This window comes from Neovison vison, chromosome 10 (assembly GCF_020171115.1).
Source record: "Neovison vison isolate M4711 chromosome 10, ASM_NN_V1, whole genome shotgun sequence".
In the NCBI taxonomy this organism is placed as follows: domain Eukaryota; kingdom Metazoa; phylum Chordata; class Mammalia; order Carnivora; family Mustelidae; genus Neogale; species Neogale vison.
In genome coordinates, this window is record NC_058100.1 from 34,231,003 (window position 1) to 34,250,103 (window position 19,101).

General features: G+C 42.5%; 1 protein-coding gene and 1 long non-coding RNA gene across 3 annotated transcripts in view; one reads left to right on the forward strand and one right to left on the reverse strand.

The window, feature by feature from the left end:
* The window catches only part of FMO1 (flavin containing dimethylaniline monoxygenase 1), a 30,845-nt gene extending 12,719 nt beyond the window's left edge, over window positions 1-18,126 (forward strand). For both annotated transcript variants that reach the window (XM_044266954.1, XM_044266955.1), the window contains 7 exons: window positions 2,362-2,550; window positions 5,313-5,475; window positions 9,914-10,056; window positions 12,501-12,700; window positions 14,618-14,973; window positions 15,504-15,576; window positions 17,355-18,126. In XM_044266954.1, the coding sequence (XP_044122889.1) occupies window positions 2,362-2,550; window positions 5,313-5,475; window positions 9,914-10,056; window positions 12,501-12,700; window positions 14,618-14,973; window positions 15,504-15,576; window positions 17,355-17,697 (1,467 nt within the window). In that variant the 3' untranslated portion in view covers window positions 17,698-18,126. The remainder of the gene's footprint in view (window positions 1-2,361; window positions 2,551-5,312; window positions 5,476-9,913; window positions 10,057-12,500; window positions 12,701-14,617; window positions 14,974-15,503; window positions 15,577-17,354) is intronic.
* Window positions 13,348-14,611, reverse strand: LOC122918486. The gene is made up of 2 exons (XR_006386617.1): window positions 13,531-14,611; window positions 13,348-13,500 (listed from the first exon to the last, which is right to left on the reverse strand). It is a non-coding gene; the product is annotated as an uncharacterized LOC122918486 (long non-coding RNA).
* Window positions 18,127-19,101: the final 975 nt, after the last annotated feature.

A 19,101-nucleotide genomic window follows, 5' to 3' on the forward strand; every position in this document is an offset into this window, starting at 1 on the left:
CCATGCTCTTCTCAAAGGATACTGTGTATCTAAACTGTTTCTAAGTTTTGCCTAAGAGCACACATAAGGAGAAAAACACAGTTCACAAAGGTACATTGATTGGAAAGGAAGAAGAAACTTTAAAGCAATCTCAGGAAGTTCAGGACTTTTTTTTTTTTTTTTTTTGGAGAGAGAGAGAGAGAGAGAGAGCGAGCATGGGCTGGGCGAGGGGCAGAGGCAGAGAGACTCTCAAGCAGCCTCCACACGGAGCCCAGACCCCGACACGGGGCTCAATCCCACGACCCTGAGATCATGACCTGAGCTGAAATCAAGAGTCAGCCACTTAACCGACCGAGCCCCCCCAGTTGCCCCCAGGACCTTCTTGTAACTGCCTTCCAAAATGAAGCAAGTAGGGCTGTATTTTCAAAAATTATCCTCAGCTTTTTATCAGTGGCCAGTTTATTCTGGGTTATAACTAAACATCAGTTATCTTTCTTTTTTTAAGATTTTATTTGAGAGAGAGAGAGTGCACACATGGGAAACGGGCAGAGGGAGGGGGACTTGCACAAGCTGGGAAATGGGCAGAGAGAGGGGGACAAGCAGACCCCCTGTTGAGCAGCGAGCCCACCCTTGGTCTGGATCCCAGGACCCTGAGATCACGACCTGAGCCCAAGTTAGACACTTAACTGGCGGAGCCACCCAGACGCTCCAATATCAGTTACCCTCCGAAGAAAGAAAATGACAAGTTGTATGGATTTTTGGATAACAGTTTTCAAACTAACCTTAAAACTTCACTAACATAGTCCCACTGCCCATGACTGGGACACAACTCGACCATCAGAGCCCTCCTCACAGGGACCAGACAGAACTGAGACTGACCCGAGTCTCATTCAACACATATGAGTCCACATGCTTGGATACTGAACAATGGCGAATTATCGCAGTGGAAGTTTCCAGATGCTCACTCTCAATTTCTGTCCGTCTCCTGTCACAGAGGCTAATGCACAAGTCAGCTCTGTCTTGCTCGGCCAACCACGTCTCTGAGTCACACTGCTTTAGCTCTTTTGGCAGAATAAACGAGCAGGATTTAAATAGTCACCCTGCCCAGAAGTCTTTAGATTCCAGTTTTCTAGATTTATTCTGGACAAAGAGACTGTCAGAGGGGGAGCCCCAGACAAGCAAGATACAGTGAACTCATTACTGATGAGCTGACCAGATTGGCAACATTAACCAAATCCACAACAATGTAAAAAAACAAAAACAAAAACAAAACAAAACACCCACAATGATGTGTTTACAATTTTATTGTAATCTGTAATCACTGTAATCACCACACATTTCATGCAGATCTAGATTCACATCCTTTGAGAGAACAAAGTGAGCCCTCCTCCACGTGTGACGTTTATGTTTGCCTTAGGAAAGAAAACAACTATATGTAACCAAAATGGTAAATAATATTAAAATACTAAGGACCGCCTCATCATTAAACTCAGAATACCCTTCATAATACATCCCAAAGACAGAGGTCATGTATATTAATGACCGCATGTACCAAAACTGCTTGTTATTCAACCTGGTGGGAGTTGTCTAAGATCTGATATTTGCCATTTATTCAGGTCGAAACTGGAGGAGGGAAATGAGTCTTTCACCACCTATGCAGTAGCCAGTCTGAACAACTTTGACCTGCTTCTTCTCCCAAGACCTGAATCCAAACAGCTCCCCCATCTTGTGCCTTCTGTCGTTCTGCTGCCTCAGTTTCCACTTCTCTGTTTCAACACCACCGCCTCTGCTTAGGCTGACTTCAGCCATGGCTCGAGTGGATTTCTGGTTTAGGCTCTTCACCACCCTCCTCCCTTCCCTTCCAGACTTCTGTCATTCATCTTTTCTAGAACAGGAATTATCTTTTCAAAATGTAACCGGAATCACTTCCTCATTAAAAATTCAGAAGACTGCCATCACCTTCCAATAAAATCCAAATTCCTTAACTTTAGATGCAAACTCCCTCATGATCTGAACCCCCTTCTGCATAGTCCTTTCAACAATGCCCATGGAAACCAAACTACCTAGCAACTGTCCATCATGCAGACACAACTTCCTGGTCTATTTCCATATTTTCCGGTATTTTGCAGTAATGCCGTGTGAATCTGGACAGGTGAGTTCATCCTGGGTTTGTTAACATGTAACGAATGAAATTACAACTCTCGTCATAAAATTCAGTGTTCCGTGTTCACCCTACCTCAAGGGCAGGACAACAAATCCCATTAGAAAAGGTAACCTTAATCTCTGTCAATGTTTAAAATGCCTAAAAATTAACATCCATTCCCCATATGTGCACACGTGCACAAATCCATACACACTCATGTGTGTGCACTGTTTGTGCAGGAGCATGTTGAAGAAGGCAGAGCCAGCCTCTATAAGTCTGTGGTTTCCAACAGCTGCAAGGAGATGTCTTGTTACTCAGACTTTCCATTCCCAGAAGATTATCCAAACTATGTGCCAAATTCTCAATTCCTGGAATACCTCAAAATGTATGCAAACCGGTTCAACCTTCTGGAATACATTCGGTTCAAGGTAAGACACGAAACATCAGTCAGTAGTCAGAAAGTACTGCCTACCTGCTTCCTGTTTCTCTCAATTGCCTCGCCCTTGGCTCTGTAGATGAGATCGTGAACTGGCAAGACTGAGGACACGGGGCTGGATTCCTCCCCTCGTACTCACACCCACCCTAAGTAAATCGGAGAGTGGAGGTGGGGACTTTCTGTAAGAAGTCACATGTATACATTTTTAGTTTGTCATAATTTCATCCAAGAACCCAAAGGGACCTGAAAATATCAAACCACATTTGCTGCTTGGGACAAAAGCACAGAGGGACATTGATGGCTTCTACCAGTCCCTAGGTCCTCTCTTCTTGAGCATCCCTTTATAGGAAAAACACATGTGCAGTGGCCCATACACAGAAGAACCTCACTATGTGAAGGAAATCTTCTCTAGACATCCTTGGGAATAGAAAAATCTTTGAATATGGCGCTTTTCACGGGTCTTATCCCCCTCCCTCCCCATTTCCAAGAACAGAAACAGGAAGAAGACAGGACAGAGGCAAATTAATATACTCTCTTTTTTCCCCATGCTTTTCCTCCCCAAGAAATAGGACAATCCATGTGTTTTCCTTCTCCTACCTCCCCCTCTCCCTGCTACAGACAGGGATGGTAAGGAATTTCTAGGGAATTGAAAGCAACATGAATGACCAAAATGAGCAGTAAGTAAGATTTGTATTCACAACCTTAAAGGTCACCAGTACCTTGAAGAGATGCCTGCAACCGCATGTTCACTGCAGTATTAGTTATAATAGTCAAGACAGGGAAACAGCCCTAGTGTCCACCGATGGGTACATGGATAAAGAAAATGTCCCCCACACATAAACAACACTGGAATGTTGTTTAGTCATAAAAGAAGAAGCAAATCCTGCCATTTGCAACAACATGGATGGGCCTTTAGAGTATTATACTAAGTGAAATGTCAGAGAAATACCAAAAAAAAAAAAAAAATCACCAAACTCATAGAAACAGAGCAGATTGGTGGTTGCCAGAGGTGAAGAGCGGCAGCTGGGGGACATGGGCCAAGACGGTCAAAAGGTCCAGACTCCCAGTTATGAGATAAATCAGTTCTGGTGAATATCGTTCACGGTATTGTAGCTGAATATAGTTCATGGTATTATAGATTTGAAAGTTGCTAAGAGAGTAAATCTTAAAAGTTCTTTTCACAAGAAAAAGAATTATAACTATGCAAAGTGATGGGTGTGAAATAGACTTACTATTTGTTGCAATTATTTTGAAGTTTATACATTATACATTTATACATTACACATACTATACATTTATCAGACCATTACATCATATACTTTAAACTTACACATGTTGTATGCCAACTATATTTCAATCAAACTGGGTAAAATGAAAGTATTCCCATTTTCCAAAGAGTATTTTACTCCACTTCCTTATCTTGCAAGGGATACAGTAAAAATGAAACACTACCATAGTGAATGGATATGATTCTCAGAAATATTTTTAATGCATCAGAGTTCCTGAATCTGATGAATTTCCTTTACTACATGCTGCCCCAAGTCTATTTGAAAATAACTGGAAAAGAAATTATCAAAGCTAGATTTTCACCCAAGTTTTAAGAGGATATACACAGAAGAGATTTCTTTCCTTTTTGCTTTACAAATATTTAATTACAAATAGTTCTCTTTTTTTTAAGATTTTATTTATTTATTTGACAGACAGAGACCACAAGTAGGCAGAGAGGCAGAGCTCCCCGCTCAGCAGAGAGCCCGATGCGGGGCTTGATCCCAGGACCCTGAGATCACGACCCGAGCCGAAGGCAGAGGCTTAACCACTGAGCCACCCAGGCGTCCCTAGTTCTTATTTTTAAGACAAAAGTAAACTCTATTTTGAAATCAATTAATTTTTAATTAACTGAAAACTTAAATTTTAAAAAGAAAGAGTTCCTAATACAAAATGCCGGAGTCCAACAAGTGCTTCACATATCATAAACCAAACGGTGACCCCGTTACTTCACATATCATAAACCAAACGGTGACCCCGTTACTTCACATATCATAAACCAAACGGTGACCCCGTTACTTCACATATCATAAACCAAACGGTGACCCCGTTAGGAAAGACCGGAGACGCCTGTCTTCTCTGAGAACTGAAAAAAGACAGGCAGCAAAGTCCCTTGGTCAGTAGAGTATTTATGCTCTTGGATTTGACTTGTACATTTATTTTACATATTTTCTGAATCAGAACCCTGCACCCATAAACATATATACATACTCGAGTAAAACAAAACAAAAAAAATAGACGGACATTTGGACTCCTCCAGAACATTCAGGCCATAAAGTTAGCATTTTCCAATCATTCTCTAGATCTGGGAAAACTTCAGCAACATATTCTACAGGACCTTTCATAAGGTCCAAATTTATGCTTTCAATTTATATTACCCACATCTCTATTGAAGCACAGCTCTGGAGATATATACATAACAGAGAGATCATAGTTCTTGGTTCTATCATTTACTGTGAGAATTTGAGCAAAATCATTCAAACTTTTTGGATCTCATCACTTCTCTTAAATACCCCATCACAACTATAAGCTTAGAAAACTTTCATCCAGAAAACTATGGTTAGTCTGATAACTCGATTCAATTTCTAAGTTTATGCTTATTAATTATGGTGAGTCTGTGCTCTAGAACATTTCAAATGTCAGCTATGGCCAGCAAGCCCTTACCAGAAACTTCACAACAATTAATTGTGACTATGATTCTTTTTTCAGACTAAAGTCTGCCAAGTAACAAAATGCCCAGATTTTACTGTCACTGGCCAGTGGGAGGTGGTCACTCAGCACGAAGGAAAACAGCAGTCTGCCGTCTTCGATGCTGTCATGGTCTGCACTGGTTTCCTTACTAACCCGTATTTGCCACTGGACTCTTTTCCAGGTACAGCATTTTCTGAAACTGACCCTAATTTGTCTCTTGGGAGCCAGGCTGCTACTGGCTTAATCTGGGAACACATTTCTATGCTTCCTTCCTTAAACAGCTAAAGTTGTGAGGTAATAAGGATTTTTTTCCTAACCAGCACTTTCTGGCCAGCTTTTGGCTTTCATTTGCTCCAAACAACCAATATGTGCCCAAAAAAGAGAATAAGTAACTAGCCAGCAATTTTGTGCCTCACTGAGGTTCAGTGTCTCTCTTAAGTGATGGGCAACACTCAGAAAGTCTTATAAGACATGGGATGCTTACACAGGTGGTTAGCCTCAACAGCAGCAAAGAGCCCAGGCTGAGTTAGAGGCCTGGACCACCTCACCCAACAACATACCTCATGGATCAAGCCAACAGAGCTCTACTGGACTGGCAGACCTTCCAGTTGTTGTTGTTGTTGTTTGTTTGTTTTTTTGTTTGTTTTGTTTTTTAAGATTTTATTTACTTATTTGAGAGAGAGAGAGAGAGAGAGCATATGACTGGGGGCGTGGGAGGAGCTGCAGGCAGGGGGAGAAGCAGACTCCTCACAGAGCGGGGAGCCCAATGCAGGACTCAATCCCAGGACCCTGGGATCATGACCTGAGCCAAAGGCAGACGCTTAACCCACTGAGCACCCAGGCGCCCTCTCAATACCAATATTACCCGCCACTACCAACTGGTCGTTGGAAATCCCTGGCGAGTTCATCGTTAAGGAGCCTTTGAGCTCTAAAGTTCTGTGACTTTAGATTTGAAAAGGAGTCCTCCAGATCTCACCACCCCCCTCTCTGCCTCACAACAGGCTTGCTTAGTACAGAGTACACACATCCTAGGGTCATTGTTAACTGTTAACCAAAATTCAGATTCATTGAAGACTTTCAAAAACTTGTGTCTGGAAGCACACTGATCTGGAGGAAATTCCAGAGATGTTCCAAAAAGTCTTAGTAAAAATAACAACTATCACAGAATAAATAACAACTTCCCAAGATAACCACTTAATTCATTCAGATATATACGTTCTAGAGTGTTTACTAACACGAACACGTTCACCTAATAAAATGCTTATGCTGCCTCACTGTGACAAAAGAGGGGAAAATATTAGTCTGATAGGAGACTCAGCCACAGGGTCTCATTTTTGCTTATTTGAGATCAAAGGATCTTGGTCTCGAGAGAATCTAAGATAATTTAACGTCCCGGGGTAGAATTATTATCTATGGATATTAGGGAAAATAATAAGGATAATAATTCTATGATTCTCCTCGAACTTGTCTAGCTCTCCCTCCTCAGCCATTCCCAGGTCCGTAATGGGTCCTGTCTTGCCGCTTCAAGTCGGGCGACAGGAGAATTAGGACAAACAAGTGAGCCGCTAGAGACTGGGAGCAGGGGACCACAGTCGAAAAGGACTGCTGCCCCGAGCAACGCCACCGGCTCACTTTTATAGGATAGAAACAAGAGCCAACGGAAGGACTGAGGAAGGTCAAACGTTAATCCCATCTTGCAGACAGGCAAGGAGGAGGATAAAGTTTCTAGTTAAACAAGCACATTCAAAGGACTCATCTAACTAACAACAGGCACTTCTGGGAAGAGAAAGGAGCGACAACGGATAAGGGAAGCAGGCGGGTTTTGTTCCACCCTGAGCTGACCCGGCGTTCCCGGTGCTCGGCTTCCCTAAAGCAGGCGGTGTTCCGCCCTGGATGGGCCGGGCATCCCCAGCTGCCCAACTTCACGGTCGTACATCGTCCTTCTCCCCAAAGACCTGTTGCCAGTATATGTATTTCTTAAGGCCATATCTAAATGTGCTTGGTAACTAGTAAAATCCTCCAGGGGTTACAGTTTAAGTAACAAATTGTTCCGAGGGGCAGCAGCATCTCCCCCCTTTTGTTTGTAAAGAAGTAGAAAAGTTGGTTTTGCAGCTTCTTGATTTTTCAGTCGTTGGAGGGATTTTCGCGTGCTTCTGAGGACTAAGCATAAAAAGATTATAGCAATAAGAAGAATAATCATTCCACCTATAGCACTGAGACCAGTTTGTGTGATCCAAGTAGAAGAGTTTAAATCAGACAGAGTATCATTAATTCTTTGAGTAAAACTCACTCCTGGAACGGATTGTAATGATGAGTGAGTAATACGTAGAATCGTATCTTGAAGTTGTTTAATATCTACGGTTAGATTATCACCATAATGGTTAGTAATATGTCGGCCAATTTTGCTCCAAGATACTTCTGATTCATTATAGGCATGGGGAGTAACACAGAAAGAAGAAACATTCCAATCACATCAAGTATGAAGTCTAAGCTTTATATACTGAAGATCATCTCCCATATATATCATGGCTGTTTCTAAATCAGAGACACATTCATCTAATTTTTGATCTATGAACGTTTGTTGATTCCAGGCCTTGCTAGCATTCTCCTGCCACTTCTGCACAAATTGTGCAGTTTGTACAGTTTGATGCAGGCCATTCCTGCAGTGGTCGCTGTAGCAGTAAAGGCTATACTTCCTAGAATAGCTGTTACAAGCAACCCAACAAATCTTTTTGTTCTATGGACCCAGTTCTTCAACACTGTTAAAAGTATATGTACATCTGGAGAGCTTTCCCAAACACAGCGGTGCTTCACCGGTAGCCAAATGCCTATTCTATTTCTAGCTAAAAGAATGATAGAATTGTCTGTATAAACATTCTTATCTACACAGGTGAACACCTTACAGTTTAGACAGTCTATTTCTCTATTACTATGAATAAAAGTCATTTTTCTAATAACAAAAACATAGGGATCTCTAACACAAGCTTTTACCCACTCTTCATCCATAAGGAAAAAAGAAAATGCATAGTTGTTAGACTGATGAATGTAAGAGCCATTCCAAACTCTTACGAGACTTAAAGCGGTAGTGACCTTCCTAAGTTCTTTTTTCTTTTATGATAATCAACAAAAGGAGATGGCATAGAAAGTCCTTGCCCAAGCCACACCAGAGGTGCATCTCCTAAGGCTAAGGTTTGCGGTAAAATGGGATCATCAAAAACTTGTCATTTTAACTTTCGATGAGGGGAGCAGGGCTCCCCAGTACAACTGGTGACTGCCATCCCCATAGGGGACCAGTCCCATACAATTCCATAGGAATCACTGATAACAATACTGGGGTGAGAAGCTCTACAATCCTTCCATAAAGGGCGAATTCCCTCATCAGACCACATTTGTGTTGGTTTGCATTTGGGAATAGGGGGTGTTGCGTTATAGCTAGGACCCCGATATTTGTAGGCTTGGAATCCTTTAATGGAGAGTAAATGTAACTGAGCTTTAGCCAAATAATTGTTAGTAGGAAGGTCCACCAACCATCTTTGATTACCAGGGACAAGGCAACTGGAATGACTGCCGATACATATTGGCCTATTTTGATATCCAAAAGTAAGATTAATATTTGTGCCCTGTTTGCCCACAGTTGAAACACTGACAGGGACATTGGGACAACTAGATTCTTCAGATGAGGAGGATCAGGATGGGAGTCAAGGTCTGGGCAAGAGAAGGAGGGTCAAACTAAGCAGTAACACCAAAGATCAATCTATAATGGATGTTTTGAAACATAAAAGTTTTCTAGAAGAACTATTGTTTTGGACTATAAAGCTGTCTGAGTTAATATTTGAATTCAGTTGCATCATTGTTAAATTCTAAAGGCTCTGGATTATGGTGAGTTTTAACTGAGACTCATATCGGATTTCTAATGTTTCAAGGTGAGCTAAAGAGTGACCAGATCTTTTTGAGGCTACTTGCCACAAGCACCCATATTTATCCCCTTATGTCTTATCACTTTTTCTGGAAAAAATAGGTTCTTTGTATAGAATGTATTACTTTTGATTGATTGTGTTAATGCAACCTTGAGAGTATTTTCCAAAACTATCCATTCACATTTAATGTTTCAGTAAGAAATTTGGCCTCAGCTGCCTGAGATCCCCTTTCTAGTTAGAACAGTAGATCTGACCCCAGTATAACGAACACGATCCCTTTTTCTGAGAGCTAGCTCCTGCTGACTCAGCACACTCAGCCTGAGTTCCAGTCAGGCGCCAAGGTAAACTATCCATGAACCTCCCCAACCCACAGGGACATTTCAAATAAGAACCACATTTTAGGGGCGCCTGGGTGGCTCAGTTGGTTAAGTGACTGCCTTTGGCTCAGGTCATGATCCCAGGGTCCTGGGATGGAGCCCAGCATCAGGCTCCCTGCTCAATAGAGAGCCTGCTTCTCCCTCCCCACTCCCCCTGCTTGTGTTCCCTCTCTCTCTGTCTCTCTCTGTCAAATAAAGTATTTTTAAAAATAAATAAATAATAAAAATAACCAAAATAATCCAACAAGAAGATATTATTGGAACAACGTTTATGTTTCATTCGCTGATCCTATAAAATTATTTATTTGACTTTCTTTTTCTATAGGTATAAATATCTTTAAAGGCCAGTACTTTCATAGCCGACAATATAAACATCCAGATATATTTAAGGACAAGAGAGTCCTTGTGATTGGAATGGGGAATTCTGGCACAGACATTGCTGTGGAGGCCAGCCACCTGGCTAAAAAGGTACCTTTCTTCATGTGACTTAATGAAGAATTTTATCTTAAGATGCATGCCTCGGGATGCATGAATGTGAAAAATGATGAAAGAAATAAATATGCCTAAAGCACACACACATTTTTTTTAAAAACAGATTTTTTTCTTTTTTTTTTTAAAGATTTTATTTATTTATCAGAGAGAAAGAGAGGGAGCACAAGCAGGGGAAGCAGCAGGCAGAGGGAGAAGCAGGCTCCCTGATGAGCAGGAAGCCCCATGCAGGACTCAATCCCAGGACCCCAGGATCATGACCTGAGCTGAAGGCAGATGTTTAACTGACTGAACCACCCAGCCATCCCCCCCCCCAAAAAAAACAACAAAAAGATTTTTAAACCATTTTTTCTTATGTGTTTATAAATTTTTTACTGCAAATTCCAAGAGTCACTTTTCCTCCAAGACCAACTTCTCTGACCTCCTGTTTTTGTCATTTTCCCAGTCATCCAACAAGAGCTACAGGAGACATCTGGGTCTTACCTAGACCCATCGGTGAGAAAATCCTGTCCTTTTTCCTTTGAAGATTTCCCATCGCTTTTTCCTTCCTTTCTTTGTTAATCTCCACTACCCTCAACAGGTCCGTACAATAAGGTCTGTACAATGAGTCCATACAATAATCCCCCTAATAATAATTGTAGAAATGATTCATATTTATTGGGGCTTCCTCTGTGCCAAGCACTTCACTAAATGCCTTACTGTCTGACCTCAACCAGTCATCAAAAGAAGCCGTGGGAGTGGGTCCCGTCCGTACGCTTGACTGTAGTGAAGAAATTGAGGCTTACAGAAGCTGAGGAGGCTGCCTGACGTTGTACCACTAGCAGATCGCTGAGCCAGCCTTCAAGTTCAAGTCCCTCCGGCCCAATGCACCTGTTCCTAATTCTACCCACATCCCCGCATGCCCACTCCCTCCCCCACATGCAGTGACCCATCCACACAGACACCCTAACACCCACAAACAAATCCTCTGACAAGCCAGCTCTCGTTATGACACTCTCATGTTTAAAGACTTCTAATAACTCGCTAAAAAAGAAATGTCAATTATACTCAAATAAAAACAAAAGGTGGGAAAGAGAAGCAGAGGAGATAGATCTGAGAAAGCACGGGCCACTTTTTGATCACTTTGCCAAACCAAGGAAGCCAGGAAAGCTCTGCAGGCTCTGTGCTCCTGCCCAAATGTACAGGAAACTCCTACTAAAATAGAACGGAATGGAACGGGATGGATAAAATAAAATAAGCAACACAAAAGAAAATATTAATAAGAAATTGCAGGTGAATTAGCCTTGCATTATAGGGTTCTCCTTAATTCGATTCAAATCTGCAATTTCAGCTTCATCCCCCACTACTCTGAGCCCTTTCCGATTTTGCATCTCTTTTCCCCTTTCCTCGGACCCGACCCCTCTCCTCCTGCAGTGCCTTTTCTCCTCTTTTCACAACCCACAAGAACATGCCCAGCTCTCTCACCCCAACACAGTGATCTCTCCCTGCTACGAATTTAGGTAATAATTTTAATGAACATTCCTCAGTTGGCGGCAGGAACAACAAATAAAGATGAGTTGTGCCCAGTGTTGTGCCAGGCACTGGGAATCACTGAAGAACACAATAGAAACAAGATTTCTGCCATCATGGAGCACAGGGTCGTGGGGGACACAGATGCCAACGAAATAAGTACAGATAATTAGATCGCTGATTGCAAGAGTGACAATAGCCATGAAGAAAAAGGACTGGGAGTGTGTGACTATAATATTCCTTTCAGGGACTTTCAAAAAAGGACCTGATTGATGGATGGATTTGGGGAGACTAACAGTTTGGAGGAGTTATCCTGAAAGAAGAAAAAGGAGGTCCTGAAATAAAAAAGAACACAGTCTCGCCCACTATGAGCACCACATGTGGGCAGCATGTTATTGTTTCTATTTCTGTAATGATCAGAAATTTCAAATTCAGTCAGCTGGTAAGCTCAAATAGCAACTCTGAAAAGAAAAAAAGAGAGCGCGAGAGAGAACTCGTCAGAACGAATTGGGTTAGTGACCTCTGTCAACTCCAACAATGGTTTCTATTGAAACTCTCTGTAGACAGCTTTCAGTTGTAGGCATACCTACAAAACTGTAACCACCTGCTCGTTGTTTTTTCACGGGAAACTTTCAGCTCCCCTCTCTTGTCACAGTACCTCACTCACTGCAGTGGCTGGTAGATAGTAAGCTTGTTACATGTTCTAAGGCAGTTTAATACTCTAGATGCTCAAACCATGATCTTTAAGTTCCCAACTTAAAGATGGGAACTGGAGGAGCCAGAAATATGTGGTTGAGGATGTATTTTGAGGGTGGTATTTCTGGTGCCACTCTAATTGTGAAACTTCCTGAATTTCTGGCAAAGCCAACCCTGTTCCCTGGCTCAGACTGAGTGGTTTCTTTGATTGTTTCTAGGTGTTCCTCAGCACCACAGGAGGGGCCTGGGTGATGAGTCGAGTCTTTGACTCAGGGCATCCATGGGACATGGTGTTCACGACTCGATTTCAGAACATGCTCAGAAATTCTCTCCCAACTCCAGTTGTGACTTGGTTGATGGCAAGAAAGATGAACAGCTGGTTCAATCATGCAAATTACGGCTTAATACCAGAAGACAGGTAAATATAGTGTATCTGCTGAGGGCTGTTGGGCAGAAGGAACCCTGACCCTTCCACTGGCATATCCAAACCAGGCAATTACACAACCAAGTGACTAAACATGAAAGAAGACGTCATACAAATGTACTTCACTAGCCCTAACTGTGTTTGAGTTCTTGGTAAGCGAAACTATAAATTTCATCTTGTCAATAACCCTTTAAATATTATTATAGTCTCCTGTTTATCCTGGGTAAACTGAGGCTTCACTAAGTTCAACTACTTGCCCAAGCTCGTTTAGTAATAAGTGAGCTCCGTGAGCTAGGCAAGTTGCATAAGCCTCAGCAACAGCAATCAAAAGAGAGTGACTTGTCTATGACTACTTTGATATAAACCACACGCTTGCCTTGTTTCACGTGTGGGAATAATCAAATACTCTAGTTGCCCCTTGCCACCTCTCCAACAGCAATGCCTTCTTGCCCTTGTCAAGATGACCTTGATCTCAGTCTGTCCTAAATCCAGTCTATAACTGAGTTACCACCTACAACTTACCTCATTAGCAAGAACTGAAGGCTCTACTTTCTCGTTCATTAGTTTGTACAATGACATTCCATTACCAGCATGGCACCTTAGCCTGGAGATCCTGTCTGATCTTCCTCCAGACTTCACTCTGGGCCAGCATGGATCACAGGGCACCCAAGCCACCACTGACGGCACCCAGCGCCCGTGTGTGCGTACACACACCTGTTTCCTCCGGCTCTCTTCATCCTTCTCTCACATATCTTCCTCTCGCCCTGCTCTCCTCTTGCCTCTGCTGTCACCACCTCTGCTGTCACCACCTCTGCTGTCACCACCTCTGCTGTCACCATCTCTGCTGTCACCACCTCTGCTGTCACCATCTCTACTGTCACCATCTTTTCCTTCCGTATTTCCTACCTACCCTCTTCCATGTCCTACCTTAAAGCCCCTTGGGGATTTTGACTCTTGGCACCAGAACGTTGTCTACATAAGCTGTGTTTAACCCGGGTGGCCACTGGGGGACTACAAACCATAAACCTTAAAAGATGTGAAATGAGCCTAAGGAACTATCATCCCTTCACTCTTGGATTTAATCTTTTATCATTTCCAAACTTCTTACATACATACCATTTCATGCATCCATGTTATTTGGCTTGCCATGCTGGTTGGGATATTGGAAATTTTGAGACCAACCCCAACCTCTCCATCTATTTCATATGCTCTTCATCCTACCCAATGAACTACGGATGCAAGCGTCAGTATCCCGATTTTACAGATGAATAAAACCCAATGGGGACCAAATGACTTCCTCAAGCTCTGTTAAGTATAAACATTAGGATAAGAAGCCACCCTTCCTCCTTCCTATTCCAGTGCTCTTTTCCATTTTATCCCACTGTCTCTTTCTGTGCCTTCACCATAACCTCAAAATGGCTCAGCTCATTTAAAATCATCTCACAAAGTATTTGCTTAGTGAGCCCAAAGACATAGGCAGAAAAAGATCATTCTGTCCTTGTTCCTTTTAAACACATGCCTGCTTTCCTTGTCCCATTGCTCCCTAGGAGGAGAGAGCTCCCAGCAGTTCTCAGCAGATGTAGAAGTCCCCAGCTTCCCTTGGAGTCCTTCAGCACTGGGTTATCTCTAAAGACACTGATAACTGAGATCTGAAAGTCAGCAAGGGAAATGGGAGCCAGGGAAATCTCTGACCCCCCTCCTCCATAGGTTCCCAAACACTAGTAAATGGTAAACACATTTCATCATCTTGGACATTCATGAGTCCTTCCCACAGAAGGGGCTTGTCCCATGGCTGGCACCTCCTGCCTGGCCAAGGGGAGAATCCCAGAATGAAGAAAGGAAGGGAAAAGAGAGGGACGGCTGGCCACACTGGCCCCTGGCAGTCTCGTCCCTGCCCACGTTTCTGTTTAGGACGCAGCTGAGAGAGCCTGTGCTAAATGACGAGCTTCCGGGCCGGATCATCACTGGGAAAGTGCTCATCAAGCCAAGCATAAAGGAAGTGAAGGAAAACTCTGTCATATTCAACAACACCCCCAAGGAAGAGCCTATCGATATCATCGTCTTTGCCACGGGCTACACCTTTGCTTTCCCCTTCCTGGATGAGACCATAGTCAAAGTTGAAAATGGCCAGGCATCGTTGTACAAGTACATTTTCCCTGCACACCTGCCACAGCCAACTCTGGCTGTCATTGGCCTCATCAAACCCTTGGGCTCCATGATACCCACAGGAGAAACCCAAGCGCGATGGGCTGTCCGAGTCCTGAAAGGTATGTTCACGAGAAACTGCAGGACACATGTGGTTTTTGGTTTGCCATGTTATTCGGGATATTGGAAATTCTGAGACGATCTCCCACTCATCAAAACAACACAGTCTTTAAAAGCAGGATCCATTCTAGTCTTCATGGAATTACACTATCATAACGAATTTGAGCCATTACCAGCACAAAAGATAAATCAGGGGTCAAAAAATACAAGTTGCATCTACCTGTTATTTTTGCAGAATCAACAGGTTCAATTTGAATGGAAAGTTTCAGTCAGTGGAGTGGCAGAACTCAGCTGTGAGGTTTTGTTTTATCGGTTAACTAGGGAGATGACCCAGAGGATACAACTTCTCGGCTGGTAACGTCATTACCAGGGGCACAGCTCCAGTCCGTGTAGGCTGCTAGCATTTTTTTGCCAGAAGAACAGATAAGTCGCTGGGTACTAAGAGTGAAACGTGAGCAGTGGTAAAGCATCTTTACCCACTAGGCAAGCAGGCCTAAAGTTAAATTGCCTTTTTTGTTCGTACGTTTCACAGGTATAAATAAGCTACCACCGCGAAATGTCATGATAGAGGAAGTTAATGAAAGAAAAGAAAACAAACACAGCGGGTAAGTTAACTAAGTTAACCACTTACGCATCTTTTTTGAATCATCACTCAAATGGGAAAAAACAATGGCAGAAGAGATGAGTTAAAGGAAACAGACTCAGTGGGAAAAAAATCTAGGCTAGCCTGTTTAAGGTGAGAGGGCAGCAAGGAACCGGGAAGTTTAAGTGTCCCCAAATGGTCACTTCGGACGATGGTCACCTAATGCCACCTGGAGTCTGGATTCTTTTTTGTTGTTCTTGTTATGTTATGTTAGTCACCATACGGTATGTCATTAGTTTTTGATGTAGTGTTCCAAGATTCACTGTTTCATATCACACCCGGGGTGGGGTCTGGATTCTAAACCAAATATAACTCAGTCTCCTCTCCCGGATATGTTGTGCATGCCTCATTTATAATCGGGCACAGCTATGCACATCACTCTGATGCCAGCACAGACTGCTCACTCATTCATTCGACAGGTCTTTCTCCAGCTCTATTATTTATTCAGACAGCTACTCTAGAGTGGGACTCTGCTAACTCTGGCCTGCAGGCCAAACCGGCCGACCACCTGAATTTTTCTTTTATGAATTTTTTCTTAATAATTTTTGAAAGATTTTATTTATTTATTGAGGGGAGAGAGAAAGAATGAACAGGGAGAGAGGCAGAGGAGGAGGGAGAAGCAGACTCCTCACTGAGCAGGGAGCCCGATGCAGGACTCGATCCCGGGACCGTGGGATCATGACCTGAGCTGAAGGCAGGCCCTTAACTGACAGAGCGACCCAGGTGCCCCTCTTTTACATTTTTAGATGGATGGACAGAAAGAAGAATATTCTGTGATATGTGAAAATTACAGGAAATCTAAATCACAGTAGCCATAAACTTTTATGAGAACATAGCCACACTCATGGTTGCTTTTGAGTTACAATAGCAGAGCTGAGTAGTTGAGACAGAGACCATAATATGGCCTAAACGCACTTAACGTCTGGCTTTTTGCCCAAATAAGTTTGTTGACTCTGTTCCCTGGAGAAGAGGCTTCCTCTTACGCTCTGCTGTCTGGCTGGTACAACATCGAAAACTAATGACATACTGTATGGTGACTAACATAACATAACATAACCAAAACAAAAAAGTTTTAAAATGATTGCATTTAAGAATTGTTATCACTTCTCTAATTTATACATGTTTGCAAACTTCATCCTGATCTATCCTGGACAAAGCGTTAAATCCCCAAATAATAAACACATTTTAGATGTCTCTTTTTCACCCTCAACCTGGAGTATAAATCGATCTCCATTATAGAATTCTGCTGTAACACAGATAATTAACTAGAACTGCACAGTGCAAAGGCTTCTTGTCATAGGGCAATCAGTGATTTCAGGGACTAGACCAGCAGTACAAGGGATTCCACCCTATTGATTTTTGTGGACTTTTCCATTTTACAAATCTAACAATAATTGAGTTTTAGAAAAATTTAGGAATAGTGAAGTTATGTAAAAACTTTTTTTTCTAGAAATTACTAATTATTTGACAAAAGAACTAAAGAATGCCAGCTGCCTTCATGAGCATTTGGAGCACCACGTATATACAGTGTCTTGTCAAGGATCTCATCTAGCTCTTAAATATATATATATATGTATGTATATAATGAGACCATTAGACAGCGATGGGCTTGGAGGGAAGGACACACAAACCATTTCAAATCTTCTGGTGTTGCTGTTTACGTTTGGCACTTTTACTTATTCTGGATTATCATTATTTTACCTTTTTGTCTTCTTTATCCCCAATTTTCCTTTCCTAAAGGTTTGGCTTGTGTTACTGCAAAGCTTTACAGTCAGATTATATCACATACATAGATGAACTCCTGACCAGTATCAATGCAAAACCCAACCTATTCTCTCTGCTCCTGACGGACCCGCGCCTGGCTTGCACCATCTTCTTTGGCCCATGCACACCGTACCAGTTCCGCCTGACTGGCCCAGGGAAATGGAAAGGAGCCAGAAATGCCATCTTGACCCAGTGGGATCGAACATTCAAAGTCACCAAAACTCGAATCGTACAAGAACCCCCATCTCCCTTTGCAAGCTTACTTAAACTCTTAAGCCTTCTGGCTTTGCTTCTGGCCATTTTCCTAATTTTCCTGTAAAAAAAAAAAAAAAAGATTGCCCAGGTGGTTTGTCAAATGCACCTCGTAGATTTACATGGCTCCAGTCCTTCCACGGTCATGTCATTCTCCTCATCACAGCCGTGAGCCTTACTGGAGTGGTGATGGCCACGGCCCGTCCTTCCCTGGCCGCCACTGGTATTGCTGGGCTTCTCCTGCTGCCCCGGCTTCCAGTGCTAGAGGAGGAGAAGCAGTCATGATTTCTGTGCATTTGAAGGCTGCTGGGAAGTTCCATGTTCCCTTTACGAGAGAGCTGTTTGAGACAGACTCAGCATTCCTAGCTCTCTCTCATATAAACCATTTTCATAGGCCTCAACTAAGCCCCCTAGTTCACAAAAGATTTGGTTGTACCAAAATGATCCTGTTATGGTATCAGCCTCAGACATAAAAAGAAAGGAAAAAACCTAGAAATTCAATGTTTCAAGTGGTCTTTTATGCTCTTTTTCCAAGTTGGGGAAAAGATGCAGGGAAAGAGAGAAGGGGATGAGGTGTCCACTCCTAAAAGCCATCAAAGAATTGAGGATTCAGTAAATTCCCTGGAACCTGTCTAAAGGAATGTAGGGACCGCAGAGAAAGACAAAAACCATATGATTTCACTTATATCTAGAACCTAAAAAACAAAGTAACAAATAAACAAAACAACAACAAAGAAACAAAATCCAGAAATAGGCTCATAAATACAGGGAACTAGTGGTTGCCAGACGGGGAGGGGTGGAGGAATGGGCAAAATAGGAGAAAGGAGTAAGAGATACAGAGTTCTGGCTACGAAATAAGTAGGTCACGGGGACAAATAGTACAGGAATAGAGTCAATAATATTATAACTTTGTATGCTGACAGATGTAACTATGCCTATGGTAAGCATTTTGCAATATATATATATATATAAAATCATTATTGAATCACTATATTGAAAAAAATTATCTTAATAAAAATAAAGGGATGATCCTGCCTGGGAGTGCTTATTGCCCTAGAATGCACTCTACAACAAAATGGGCTGCTCCAGCAGGCATAACAACAGCCCAAATCAGATCTGCCTCACAGAAAATCAACCACCACCACTAGTTCATTAAGCCGGGCTCCACAAGATGAAATGTCCATAAAAACCCAAAAGCAAGGGGTTCAGAAAGCTGCCAGATTGGTGAACACATAGAAGTTCGGGGAGACTCATGCCCCTAGAGAAGACATGGAGGCTCTTCCCCCCCGTTCCCATGTACCTTGCCCTATGCGTGTCTTCCACCTTGTTTTTCCCGGGTTATGTCCTTTCATAATAACCTGGTTCTCCAGCAAATAAAATGTTCCATCAAGTTCTGTGACCTACTCTAGCAAATTAATCAAACCCAAGGAGGGGTCATTGGAATCTCCAATCTATAGCCGGTCCTCGGAAG